This window comes from Nelumbo nucifera, chromosome 5 (genome assembly GCF_055504915.1).
Source record: "Nelumbo nucifera cultivar China Antique chromosome 5, China Antique-T2T, whole genome shotgun sequence".
NCBI classification, from domain to species: Eukaryota; Viridiplantae; Streptophyta; class Magnoliopsida; order Proteales; family Nelumbonaceae; genus Nelumbo; species Nelumbo nucifera.
The window spans coordinates 81652917-81665486 of NC_142653.1; the positions used below are offsets into that span (position 1 = coordinate 81652917).

At 38.2% G+C, this 12570-nt stretch overlaps 1 protein-coding gene and 1 long non-coding RNA gene across 3 annotated transcripts; one reads left to right on the plus strand and one right to left on the minus strand.

Annotated features, from left to right (window-relative positions):
* The first annotated feature begins 2351 nt into the window (after positions 1–2351).
* Positions 2352–5119, plus strand: LOC104593816 (uncharacterized). The gene is made up of 2 exons (XR_016076353.1): positions 2352–4822; positions 4900–5119. It is a non-coding gene; the product is annotated as an uncharacterized LOC104593816 (long non-coding RNA).
* Positions 5120–5400: 281 nt separating this feature from the next.
* Positions 5401–12018, minus strand: LOC104593817 (U-box domain-containing protein 13-like). Of its 2 annotated transcripts, none has more exons than XM_010253834.3 (4): positions 11213–12018; positions 8377–8493; positions 7525–7951; positions 5401–7018 (listed from the first exon to the last, which is right to left on the minus strand). In XM_010253834.3, exons 2-4 carry the CDS (start codon positions 8391–8393, stop codon positions 5858–5860), a joined length of 1605 nt encoding a protein of 534 aa, XP_010252136.1. In that variant the 5' UTR covers positions 8394–8493; positions 11213–12018; the 3' UTR covers positions 5401–5857. The 2 variants fall into 2 exon arrangements, with proteins under 2 accessions (XP_010252136.1, XP_010252135.1); XM_010253833.3 differs by having other exon boundaries at positions 7525–7935; positions 11213–12016.
* Positions 12019–12570: the final 552 nt, after the last annotated feature.

Here is a 12570-nt window from a genome sequence, read left to right on the forward strand (position 1 = left end):
GTTAACATATTTCGATACGATGCTTTTGATACGGGGAATATCTTATTGTATCCTTTATTGTAGACCAATACATCTATTTTAAGGGGTTTTAGGAAAATATGTTTTTAATAATTAGATAACATAAAAATGGGCCCCTCTCTAAATTTAAAAAACTATAAAAAAAAATTATTATGCAGAAAAGATATGGTACCGAAAGAGTTTTGACCAATCAAAACCCACTAATGAATTTTGATAAACCTAAAAAATAAAATTCATACTATTCAAAGTATTGATACACCCTAGCTGTTTGGCATCGGTGCTGAGAACACTATATTGTTTTCTCAGAAAAATGGTACTGGACATGTGAAGTTATAAGAACCATTTTGGAACCGGTGATTCCACATAGATGTTTTCTAAGAAAACAGCACTGTTTTTGTTTGGCACCAGTGCTGGTAGCAATGTTTTCTACATTGGTCTATATTATCTAACATCTAAGATGATGCCATATTATTGCACCACAGGCAATAATACACCATTTTCTCAAAAAACACTGAATTTAGCATTGTTCCATACCATGTTTTTTCGATTTTCAAGGCATGGTCTGAAACAACATTTTTTCTAGAAAAATAATACCAAACAAGAGGGCATTGTTTGAAGCATTGCTTTCTTTGATGTGGCACCTACATGGCACTGTTTTCTTAGAAAATGGCATTGATGCCAAACATCGCTCTCATATATCAGGGGTGTACCTTGGTCTTGAGTATATTATTGTGAATGTCATCATCGTCAAACCAGCACCATAGAGTTCTACCTACCCAAGCCATTAGGATTTTGAGAAGCCCAGGTTGTTAATGTCGGATGATTTTCTTTCTAAAAAGGCTAGGCTTTTAATGTATAAATTCAACACATAATGTTGTGGTACGAGGAACGTTTAAAAAACCAGACCGGCCTGGCCAGTTGAACCATGACCCAGGGCCCTGACTGGTTCAGACATATCCCAATAATTGAACTTGCTCAAAACCCACTAACTGGCCGATTGAACTGGAAAACCGGTGAATCAGTCCTGATTTCATGAAACCACCCAGATCTATCATAAGTGAAATTTTAATAGCAAGATTTGAACTAAAAACCTCTTATTTTCACAAATTACTTAATTACCACTAATCCACCTTTTTACTTTTACTAATTAATGATTATTTATTATACATATTATATTATTATGCACGTATTTTAAAGAAAATGCAAGTTAAAAGGCTTAAACCCTAGTCATTTGATTTAAAATTTAAAAAACTTATTCTCCATCCACCATATCTAATTACATTAAAAACTATAAAATATATTATATATAATATTTATATGGCCCGTAGTATATATATATGCCACATCATCACAGTTTGACCCCAGTCAAACCTCTAACCCGTGAATCTCTCCCTTCTCCGGTTTTATGCCCAATCTAGTTCTTTGAACATTGGGTATGTGAGACTAAAATTGGTAGGGCAATAACATAATATATGCAAATTTATAATACTTATTTTGAATTGTGAAACTGCAATTAAAAAGGGAGAATGACAGTTCAGCCCAGCATCAGAATTTTTAGGCCCAAAGTACAGTTGGGGTGGGTGCCAACTTGGAATTGATGCCAATTCACAGGCGGGCATTGGTGTATAGAGTGGGGGGTTTTGACATTTTGAATGTCTATAACTCTGCAATGGAATTTAGAAATCTGCATTGGGCCTATCCGTACTTTTCTGATTAAAATTATGGAAAATTTCCAATTAGTATCCTAAACTTTGGGCCTAGTGCCACTTTGGTCCCCAAACTTTAAAATGCGACAAATAAGTACTCGAACTTTCAAAGCATGACAATCCAATACTTGTTGTTAATTTACTATTAATCATCCGTTAAGCGGCATTTGAAAAAGAAATAAATGCCCTTCAAGTGTCATCTAATTTTCTTTATCAACCATCCACCAAACATTAAAAAAAAAAATTAACAATCCAAAATCCTTACCTCTTCTATTCAAGAAAGTTGGGATCATTAGAATGCCCACTCAAATGTGACCCTAACTTTCTTGAATGAAAGAGGCAAGGATTTGAGACTGTTAATTTTTTGTTAACGTTTAAATGGTTGATAAGCAAAATTAAATGACACTTGAAAGACATATGTCTCTTTTTCAAATACCACTTAATAGATGTTTAACAGCTAGTTAATAGTAGGTATTGGATTGTCATGTTTCGAAAGTTCAGGTAATGAATTGTCGCATTTTAGGGACCAAAGTGGCACTGGACCCCAAGTACAGGATACTAATTGAGAATTTTCCAAGCTATGTTTGGTTTGAAGGAAAATGTAGGTAAAGGAAGAGAAAGGTAAAAAACCTATACAAGATTTGTAAAGATTTCCCTACCTTTTCCTTCAAACCAAACATAGCCTTTAAAATTTTTAGAAACCATGACCAGGGGCACGGGCAATAAAAGAAGGAAGCATAGGAAGAACATCACTCACCCCAACTGGGTTCATCGGTGACCCATCTAATACATTGTCTCGCATTTTAAATGGATATTTCTAGGACTTTCTTTCTTTCTCTTTTATATTGCCTAGTTTTATTGGACAGAAGAGGAATAAGAATCAAAGAAAGTGGAGATGGAGACCTGGCATGGCATGGCAAGGCAAATGCTGAGGCCACAGAGTGCTTTATATGAACCTTCCAGATTGCAAATGGAGAGTGAATGCTAAGTTTATGCGATGGAATAAAGGCAATATATTCCTTTTTCTTATTTCAGATTTTATGAAAATAAAACACTCTTATCTTTTTCATTTAAAACTATAAAATGGGTCAATGGGTAGCTGGTGAATAGTGGTGAGTAGCAGCCTTGTCGTTGGGGTTGCACTGACAAGGGTTTCATCCTCTCCCAGGCTTCCAGCGATTAAGGGCATGGAATTCATATTTGAGTTCCTGTTCGAGCGATTAAGATCTCAGACAACATTCAAGCTGGAATCATTGGGCTCTACGAAACCGGAGGAGTTTGGAAACACAACCCTCTTGTTAAAATCAACGATGCTTTTCTCCGAGCAAACCGTGATTTTGATTTGGTGATCTGGGTTCTGGTATTTGGGGAATTAAATATTGGAACAGATCTGCCGGAATCAAATCGGTGATAAGTCGGGGTTGACAAGAAACCAGCAGATCCAACTTATCACCGATTTGCTTTCGAATCAGGTCCATATTTAATTCCCTAAAGACATGAAATACCCCAAATAACCATATCAAAATTCGATCTGCTCGCAGAGGGCAGAGGCGTTGTTGATTGTTTTCAAGAGGGTTATCTTTCCAACCCTCCTGATGTGGTGTCATTAGAGTCCAATAATTCCAGCTTGATGTTCTCTGAAGTACTGCACATCTTCTCAAACATCAAATCCACGACCTTAATCGTTCTGAGGGGAATTTCTTCTCCGGAAAGCCACATCACCGAAATTGTTGGTTTTCTGACTCCAAATGCAGACAATCTGCTTTCCGGAACGGCCGTTTCTTCGTGGTATCGGCGTTGATCCTCACGGCAGTTTTTTGTTTCCTCTATCTGCAAAGTTTTAGCAATATTCCTGCCTTTTTCTGACCAATTTCCGCCTCAGAGATGCTATAGGAGTGATACATATGAACCTATCGCTATCGCTTGTAAACGGGACGATTGGCAAAATATGTAAGGCAAAACAGTTGTTATTTCTTCTGTTTGCATTCGCACCAACACTTGCACCATTCATGTAGGTAATCTTTGGATGTGTTTTTTCTCTTGTTAGGATCTTGGATTGGGCTTTACGCCAAAGAATTTTCATACGCTCTCAGCTTGACTTCCTAACCATGGTTCCCCTTGCTTTCTAACATCAGTTACATTTATTTATTTATTTATTGCTATATTTTTCTGATTATAGCATCATTTCTCAATCCAAATGGAAAAGTAAAGCTATCCCAGAGTTAAGTTCTTTGTGTGGAGAGTCTTCCATGATAGTCTCCCTGTTACGAGCAACCTACTACAGAGAAGGAAAGTGAGTGAGTTCAACTTCTAACTGTCCTCTGTCGAAACCTTACTGAGTTGACCATACTTTTGGTTTGGATCTCAGCTGGGTTTCAGGTTTGTGTTCGCGGATTGCTTATTATGTGGCTTAAAGACAACTCACTCTCAAAGAGTGATAAGAAGAACTTTACACTCCATTTTTCCACAACAGCTTGACAGATTTGGAATAATAATAGAAATCGCTTCATTCATTTCGGTAATTACTCTGACCAAGCTTCATCTGATCTGTATGTTACAAGGGTGAGCAGGCTGATATATCAGGTGATGGAGATGGCGGACCTCAGCGATTCAAGTCCGGTTCCCAGGACAGACACAGCAATGATGGCGCACACTGCAACATATAATGGTGGACGGTGCTTTTTCATCTAATAGCTAGCGCACACTGCATCGTCGCTGACTTTGAAGTCAAGAAGATGTTCTATTTTTGCTGAGGTTCATTTTTAGCTACATCTATGGGTTTGGACTTTGGACTGTGCTGTTGTGGAATCTGATTGTCAAGTTCTAGTTCTTGTTAGATGTTTAAGCAATCCAAATAGCTCTCTACTCCGAGTGAAATCTGGGTCTGGCCAATAGTTAAGGGCATGACGAGAAGCAACGTTTCTTGGAAAATCATGTTAGCAGAGAATCAAGTCCTAGGACTCTTAGCTTGGCTGTGTTAAAGGGGAATGGCGTTACACTACACGCCTCCTATTTGGCTTTTAGATTCTTATGCTTAATGTTTCGTTCATCAATAACAGGAAAATACAACAGCCCTTCGGAGATAATGTTCTAAGAAAGTAAGGACTACGGAAATTCTCCCTCCCGGTAGTTATTTGGAATTGTGTTCAAATCTTCTGACGTTTTCCGTTGGCAGTTGGAAAGTTGAAAAAACAAGAAAAAAACGAAGTATACGTATGAACCAAGGCAAGCACCGGAGCAAGCTAGATGAGTGGAAATTGGGTATAAATATATTAGAGGCCGGTTGATTCAGATTCTTGTGAGAAAGGAAATAGAACAATTTTCAGTTCTGCTTGTTTATATCAAAGATATCATCAGTAATAGAGTGACAACGAAGAGGTCGAAATGATTCAAAGATGAAACTTGAGCAATATTTGGGGTGGAGGTTGAACATGGATGGAAAGCTCCGCTTATTGCAGTCGCAGAGGAGGCATGTTAGCGATAATATCATAAAAGTTGGCACTTCTAATTAGAACAATCCCAATCATGATAAATTAGCAGTAGAGAAAATAAATTGGAGTGCTGTTAGGAACCAATGAGGGAATAAAAAGATATAGTTGGATCTAACCCCCACAAATTCTATGATAAATTAGCATAGGCATCTGCTCCCTTTTTTATCCAAATCTAGATAAGAAGATGAACACAAATTCTGAATCACCATCTAATTGGGCGATCACTCTTTCTTCACTGTTTCATTCAAAGTGGCAAATTCTGAATACAGAGGGATCAGTCACCACCAGTTCTATGTCAATAAAAAGCAATATTTTTTGCTGTGGACTAAGAGACGTATTTCCCCACCCTAAAAAAAAAATAAGGGGATGCTAACAATAGCACAATGTACATTGGTACACTACACGTTATGTCTCACATGCCGTACTCTCTTCCTCTTTCTTCCAATTGAATGGCTCTGCTCTTCATCCCTTCAACGTATAGGAGGCCCCAAGCTGCGATATAAACAAATAACTCAGTAGTCGGGCGGGTGATCTTCCACCCTCCCAGTCCTAATGAAGCAAAACCCCATTGCTTTTCAAATGAATAAAAAAAACGAAGCCAACAAGAAAAAGGAGTGAAACACAACAAAAAAACAGAGCATCTTATCCATCAATAGCACTTGCTGTAGATAGTGACTCTGAATAATGGATCTGGGATTGAGACCGAGTCTGGGCTTCAGCTTGTGCTTGAGCCTGCTTCTGCTGCTCAACAAACCTGCTTATACGATCAAGTAACTGCGCAGCCTTGCGCTTACCCCTGTCTGTACCATTTTGCACAAGGTCCAGCAGTAGATCCATCAACCCAAGTTCCTGGGCTTCTGCTATATGTTTTGGGTCACCTGAACACAAGTGCACCAGCACTGCAGCTGCATTTTCTCTGTTCCTGGGAGATCCACTCCCAATTACCTCCACTAGGACAGGCACAGCTGCTGCAGCTCCAATTGCCATTTTCCCCTCGGGGTGACTTGCTAATATTGCTAGTACGGCCAATGCCTCGTCTACCATTCCACCACCAGGTTCTGTCAACAACCTCATTAGTGTGGAAACTACTCCAGCTCTCACTGCCCTTCCCTTGTTTCCTTGGTATATGCATAAGTTAAAGAGTGCCGTTGCTGCATCTTTTTTGCCCCGCTGGCTACCTTCATTCAGCAGCGCTACAAGTGCTGGGATTGCCCCAGAGGCACCAATGGTTACCTTGTTCTCATCTACTACCGACAGACTGAAGAGTGTGGCTGCTGCATTCTCCCGTGTCTCCATGCTTCCCTTCTTGAGCACATGTACAATACCTGGTACAGCCCCAGATGATATGATGCTACTTTTGTTATCCTCGCAAATGGAAAGATTCAGGAGTGCAGTAACAGCATGTTCCTGGGTCCGGGGGTCAGTAGTCAAGAGGAGGCCAACAAGGAGGGGAATAGCACCAGCCTCTGCGATGCAGACACGATTGTCAGTATTGCGTTTGGCAAGAAGACGCAGCTCACCGGCAGCTGAACACTGGTCCTCAATGTTTCCAGATGTAAGTTTGCGAAGGAGAATATCAATTTTGGCACGTTCAGCAGGAAGACAGACAGATGCAGTCTTACTGGGACGTGAATTGCTTGGCCGTTTAGGGGGTTCAATGCCATTGGCCTCACACCACTGGGCTATGAGGCTACGTAAAACATAGTTTGGTGTGAGGACAGTGCTTGAAAGGTTCTGTTGTGTCTTTGGACACGTGCCATGCCCTGCTTCAAGCCATTTTTCAATGCATGCTCGTTCATATGTCTACAATAAAATCAAAAAGAAGAAGTTTAAATGACCCTTAAGGCAAATGTGAAACAGAAAAAGTGAAGTAGCAATGCAAAAAAAATTAAAAGCACTCTCCTGTGCCTTGTGTGCACATGCAACACAGACTGGGAGAATGGTCCCAACATGTAATGGTTCCCTCGAGAAGGTCTAGATAAAAAAGTTGGATGAAAAACAGTCAGTGGATTTTTCTGGATGCTAGTCGATAGTGTTCCCCCCTTCCCCCCTTCTAACAATCCAGAATAATGCAGTAACAGATAATGCAGATCATCCACTGGATCTCTCTAGGTAGCAACAAATGCCAGGTCCTAAATACTGCATTTGTTCTGCATACAACACCAGTTTCCATCCCAAAATTTCCCTAAAATATTATTGTGTACCCTTTTGATGTTGTCTGATGCAGCAGAAGAAAGCAAATAAGAACTCAAAATAATAACAAAAATATCATGGTGTATATGAACTGGGTTATGAATTGGAATATATACCTGTCCTGTTGAAACTATGACAGGATCTTTCATCAATTCCAGTGATATTGGACAGCGGAAATCATCTGGTATGACTGGAATTTCAGTCTTCTCATTTGCAGGAGCACCCATGTCAGGGTCTTCAGTTTGTACAAAATCCTTGATTTTCTTCAGCAGCATTGACATCTTTTCTATGTTCTCCCCTGGATCTCCGCCACTGGCAACAACCATCTCATGCAAAGCTAGTGATTCTTGCTTAAGATCAGCAATGCTCATCAACTGTAACTTTTCAGCCAATCTCCTTAAGATGGTTGGATCTATTTCTGCATCACCACTCCTGTTGTAAACAGACAAAAGATCCTCAAACAGTTCGACATCAGGTGCATCAACCCGTCCTTTGGCTCTTTTGAACTGAGAAAGGACAAGCTCAACCTGGAGAAAACAAGTTCTGAAGGAATGAAACAGAAAGGACAAATAAAATTTAAGACCTCAGCTCTTCCAGATACCCCAAATAAAAGGATGAAGAAAAGGTACTTTCAAGGAACAGAACTATAGTTTTTGTTTGTGTGTGTGTGTGCACATGTGCGTGTGCAGGGGGCATATCATGCAAAAATATGATAAGAATTTTCTGTTTCACTTCTACTAAAAAAAAGTTCAAGATATACTGCATATCTGCATATCTAATGAAATCAAAGATTTAAAGAACTCACCTCAAGGTCCCGAAATGCCCATTGACATTTAAAAGAAAAGAAAAAAAATAAACAAAAGAAAATCTTGTTTAGGTCCTGTTTAGCATTTAGATATATATAATCCTGTTCAGGTACTCTGTTACCATTTGGACAAAGAAGATGGACTGCATAGTTAGATCTCTACCTGTTCTTTAACTTCATCTGATATGTCAAATTTATCGTAGGAAATTCTACTCAATGCCTGTTCTAGTTGAGCTGTCACTTCCTGAAATTTGTTCATCATTTGCTCCCTCTCTAGCACCTTCAAGTACACATAATGAGGTTAGGTCCAACAAAAATGTGAGATAGGAATGATGGATTTCCATCATTAAATATTGATTCAAGCAAACTATGAAGGTGAACTTGCAAGATAAATTAATGAAACAAATATTACTTACATGGTGGGGTTTATCCGTTTATGTGTATGCTTACGTGAGTATCATGCCTGTATGCATATGTGTGTGTACTCCCACGCATGCATACACAGACCAAAAAATGGAAAAAAAAAAAAATTCATTATACTTGCCCACGTGCACAAGGAAGTGAGGGCAATGCTAGAGGCAATTCATTTCCATAAGACCACAGATCAAGATGGACACAGATCAAAGATAATTCATGCTGGAGCATATCCAAACAGCGAAAAAATATATATTGAAAAAAATAAAAAAAAACTATAGGACTTTCAGAATGGGAAAAGTGGTAGCTGGTTTATCATATGAGATAATCCAGAGGATGATGTTCGTTTGCAACTGTGTAAAATTATCTTACTTGTCAAAAGCATGAGTAATGTTGCAATTGTAAATCCCTTTTCTTTTACAGTAACTCTCACTTTGGGAAAGAGGCCTTGATTACCTCTCCACTTATGTATTTATGATTCTTATCATGATAATAAGTTACTATACTAATCAAACAAAAGTACAAGATAGAAGAAGCAAAGTGTATGTGCCAGCATGAATGAATGCTAGTGTGTTTGGGAAATATACGGATGGATTGATGAATTATTGCCTCTTTTCTTTCTTTCTTCTGTGAGTGTGGGTATATTTCACTGGGGTTTCTTTTTCAGTGACATGTTCCACTTGGAACATGGTGATGTTATAATCAAAAAGAAGGTAAAGTAAATCTGCCAAGGAAATTAAGAATCTAAAAGCTTCTGTTGTATGCTACATGACAGAAGATACTAAAGCAACAAGTATTGCAGTTACTGAAAAGGGATGATCAAACCTTCAAAATTGCAAGTTATAACTTATAAGCAGTATCACTGTAAATAAAATATCGTGTGTGAGCATCCAATGCAGACTTCCCCACAGATCACCCAAAACATCATCATTAAACGTATGCTACGTGAAAAACTACATTATCATTAACTGTATGGTCATCTCATCATGGTCTGCCCCATTTCATGTCAAGTGGTTAGCTACTTCAGTTAACGGATTGCAGCTGTCAAGATGATTCTCAGATATTTCAGATCACATTTTAAATTAGAAGAAAAATTAGAAGAAAAATTAAGAGAAAAAAAAACAATAAAGGAAAAGAAAATGACAAAAGAATAAATTTTGGCGGTACAAATGCAGACCGCTAACTTTATTTAATGGTAAATTGTCTAAAACTCACCATGAGTTTTCAACATTTCTCTTAAACTCACCTCAACTTTTCAAAATGTCTAAAATTCACCATGTCAGTAAGCTTTTATTTTCCAAAACTCACCTTCCGTTAGTCCACCATTAATGCTTCTTAACAGAGGTGTCCATGTCAGCATAAATAACAATTTTCATGACCAAATTATCCTTGAATGGTGAGTTAGAGGAAAAATGGTCTTTTTCAGTTTTTAATTTTCTTGTTTTTTTTGCATTTTTAGTGTTTTGTTATAATTTCCAATGTTTTTATAATTTCTGTTTTTTTACATTTTTCTATTTTCTACAATCTATAAACTTTCCTGTATTTTTTGTTATTTATTTGCAATTTCTGTGTTTTTCTATTATTTTTGGTGTTTTTTCTACAATTTTTATTTTCTGATTTTGTTTTTCAATTTCTATAGTTTCTATAATTTGAAAATATTTTTTTATTTTGTTTGCAATTTCTATAATTTTTTATATTTTTTGTAATTTTTATGTTTTTATGTATTTTATATTTGAAAATATTTTTTTGAACTTTTTCCTTTTTTCATGTCTAAATATTAAAATGGTAATATATTGACACCTGTTAATTTATTTTGTATATATTTTATATTTTTCTATGAAGGTTAAAATGGTAATATAGAGTTTACCAATTCCACAAAAGAAACAAAGTCGTTGTTCCCCGGTTCCCCTTCCTGGAGTTAACCAATTCCAGAGAAAAACCTAAATTTGTGGGTATATAGCTTCATAGTCATTACATCAAAGCTAACTCAATGTTCAACATCATGACTATATGCTTGCCCTATCAAGATTGGAGGGAGTTATGCAGTTACATTCACCTTGGCTGAAGGTTAGAAGAATGAGAATCCCGATCTCTCATTCATAACGTATTGTGAAAGAGATTCTCATGATAACACATGGACAATTCGCTTTATTCTTTCTTTCGATATCTACAAAATATTGTCATGCCCCAAACGAAAAATCTAATCTGCACTAGTTGTAGCTTAATAAAAACAGGTTGAAACATCGAATTGTCATACAACTTGAACACTAGTTAACAACAGTCACGCTAAACTAATCAATTCCAAGAAGAAATTCGGCATAGAAAATGATTAATCAAGTCCACCTATATATAATCTAAAACCCTAGCCTCGCTGGACCATAGAAGCAGCAAAAAATAGTCTCCGAGTGCATGTGTGTGTGTATGAGAGAGAGAGAGAGAGAGAGAGAGAGAGGGAGAGGGAGAATCCCCCCAACAGGTGCTTAAAAAAGATCATTTAGAGATCAAGCCGTAAAACCCAAAAGAGATTACAAAATTCAACAGCAAAATAACAAATGAATAAGGAAGGACATTAATAAAATACGCACCAAGAAAATTTTGCTGCCTTCGCTGCCGAATCTGAGGATCTCTTTAGTTGATTCCAAAGCTTCCTTTAAAGAAATTAGGGCTTTTACATTGTCCTCAGTGATCGGGTCTTTGCTCTCTTTGAACTCTTCAAACATGGGTATCAAGAGCTTCAATCGCCTCGCAAGGTTACAGTACTGTTTCTTGATTGCCCATCTGTAGTCCGAGATCGCAGAAATCTCATTAACGACGTCAATTAGCTTCTGATTTAGCGTTCGATTTTCCTCTTCCATGGCTAATTAAGATCCCTGACACACACTCTCTGTGTAAGTGTGCCGTCTCGTATCGATCAATTAACAATTTAACAGAAAACAAAGAAATTAGGAGTTAAGCTAGATTTGGTTAGAGAGGTTGGAGGTCATCCGCTTAATGCTTAATTTACGAATGCTACTCCAAAATGTGATCCCGGCAACGGCAACGGCAACGGCAACGGCAACGGCAACGGCAACGGCAAAGGCAGCAGCTCTCATTCATCTCCGGTCTCCATGTCGTGTGGGAGAAAAAACAAAAAGTCAGTCTGGTCCGTTCTTCACTGCAGAGACTTTTCTGGCGCGGCTGAGCTCAACTGGGGTTAGAATTTAACTGCACTGACGTTGTGGGGTTAAGCCGAGTTAGAGACATTAGAGAGTGGAGAGTGGAGCGTCTTTGGTCGCCCGCCGCTGGTCAGTTTTATGGTTCAACCAAAACCCACCGAATCTTCTACGACTCTTTCTAGTTTCTACGCCCCCTAATAATATTTCCCGTCCACCAAGCACACCCACACATATAAAATAGGTGGGGGTGGGCAAACTAAAACAAGTATATCTGCTCAACCTTTTATATGGAGTTGTTGGGAGAAGGATGTAAAGGTGTCAATTGGGTCAATTGATAAGGTCTTTAGCTGATATAGCTGCTTGTAGTTGTAGGGGAGACTTTCGGTCAATCCCGCTGACCGGTGGCCATCTACCAGGGTAAGGTTAGGAGGATTACGGTTTTGGGTATTTCCTCATGGAGCAATATACAACTCCTTTGGACTTATTAATGCAAGTCTTTTTTTTTTTTTTTAATAAATGAGACAAATAAACAAAACAACAAAAAAACAAACACAACAAAAGAAACAAGGAGGAAATTAAACCCTGTTTGGCAATGTTTCACGAGAGTGTTTCTCTCCTTCCCAGTACTTCCGCATGTTTGACAAAAGAAACACGAAAAATATGTCATTCCTGGTGCAAAAAGAATGGCATGAGAGGAAAACGCAGTTCCCACAACGTCTTACAGTAGTTACAAACACGTGTGTGGTTCCCATATGAGAGGACGGGTTTGGCAGAATCAACGAGAAAAG

Coding starts and splice junctions, on each gene's coding strand:
- LOC104593817 (XM_010253833.3), bottom strand. CDS start 11,482: ATGGAAGAGGAAAATCGAACGCTAAATCAGAAGCTAATTGACGTCGTT. Junction 8,494..11,212: donor AAGGCAGCAAAATTTTCTTG/GTGCGTATTTTA, acceptor GTGTACTTGAAG/GTGCTAGAGAGGGAGCAAAT. Junction 7,936..8,376: donor CAGATGAAGTTAAAGAACAG/GTAGAGATCTAA, acceptor TGTTTTCTCCAG/GTTGAGCTTGTCCTTTCTCA.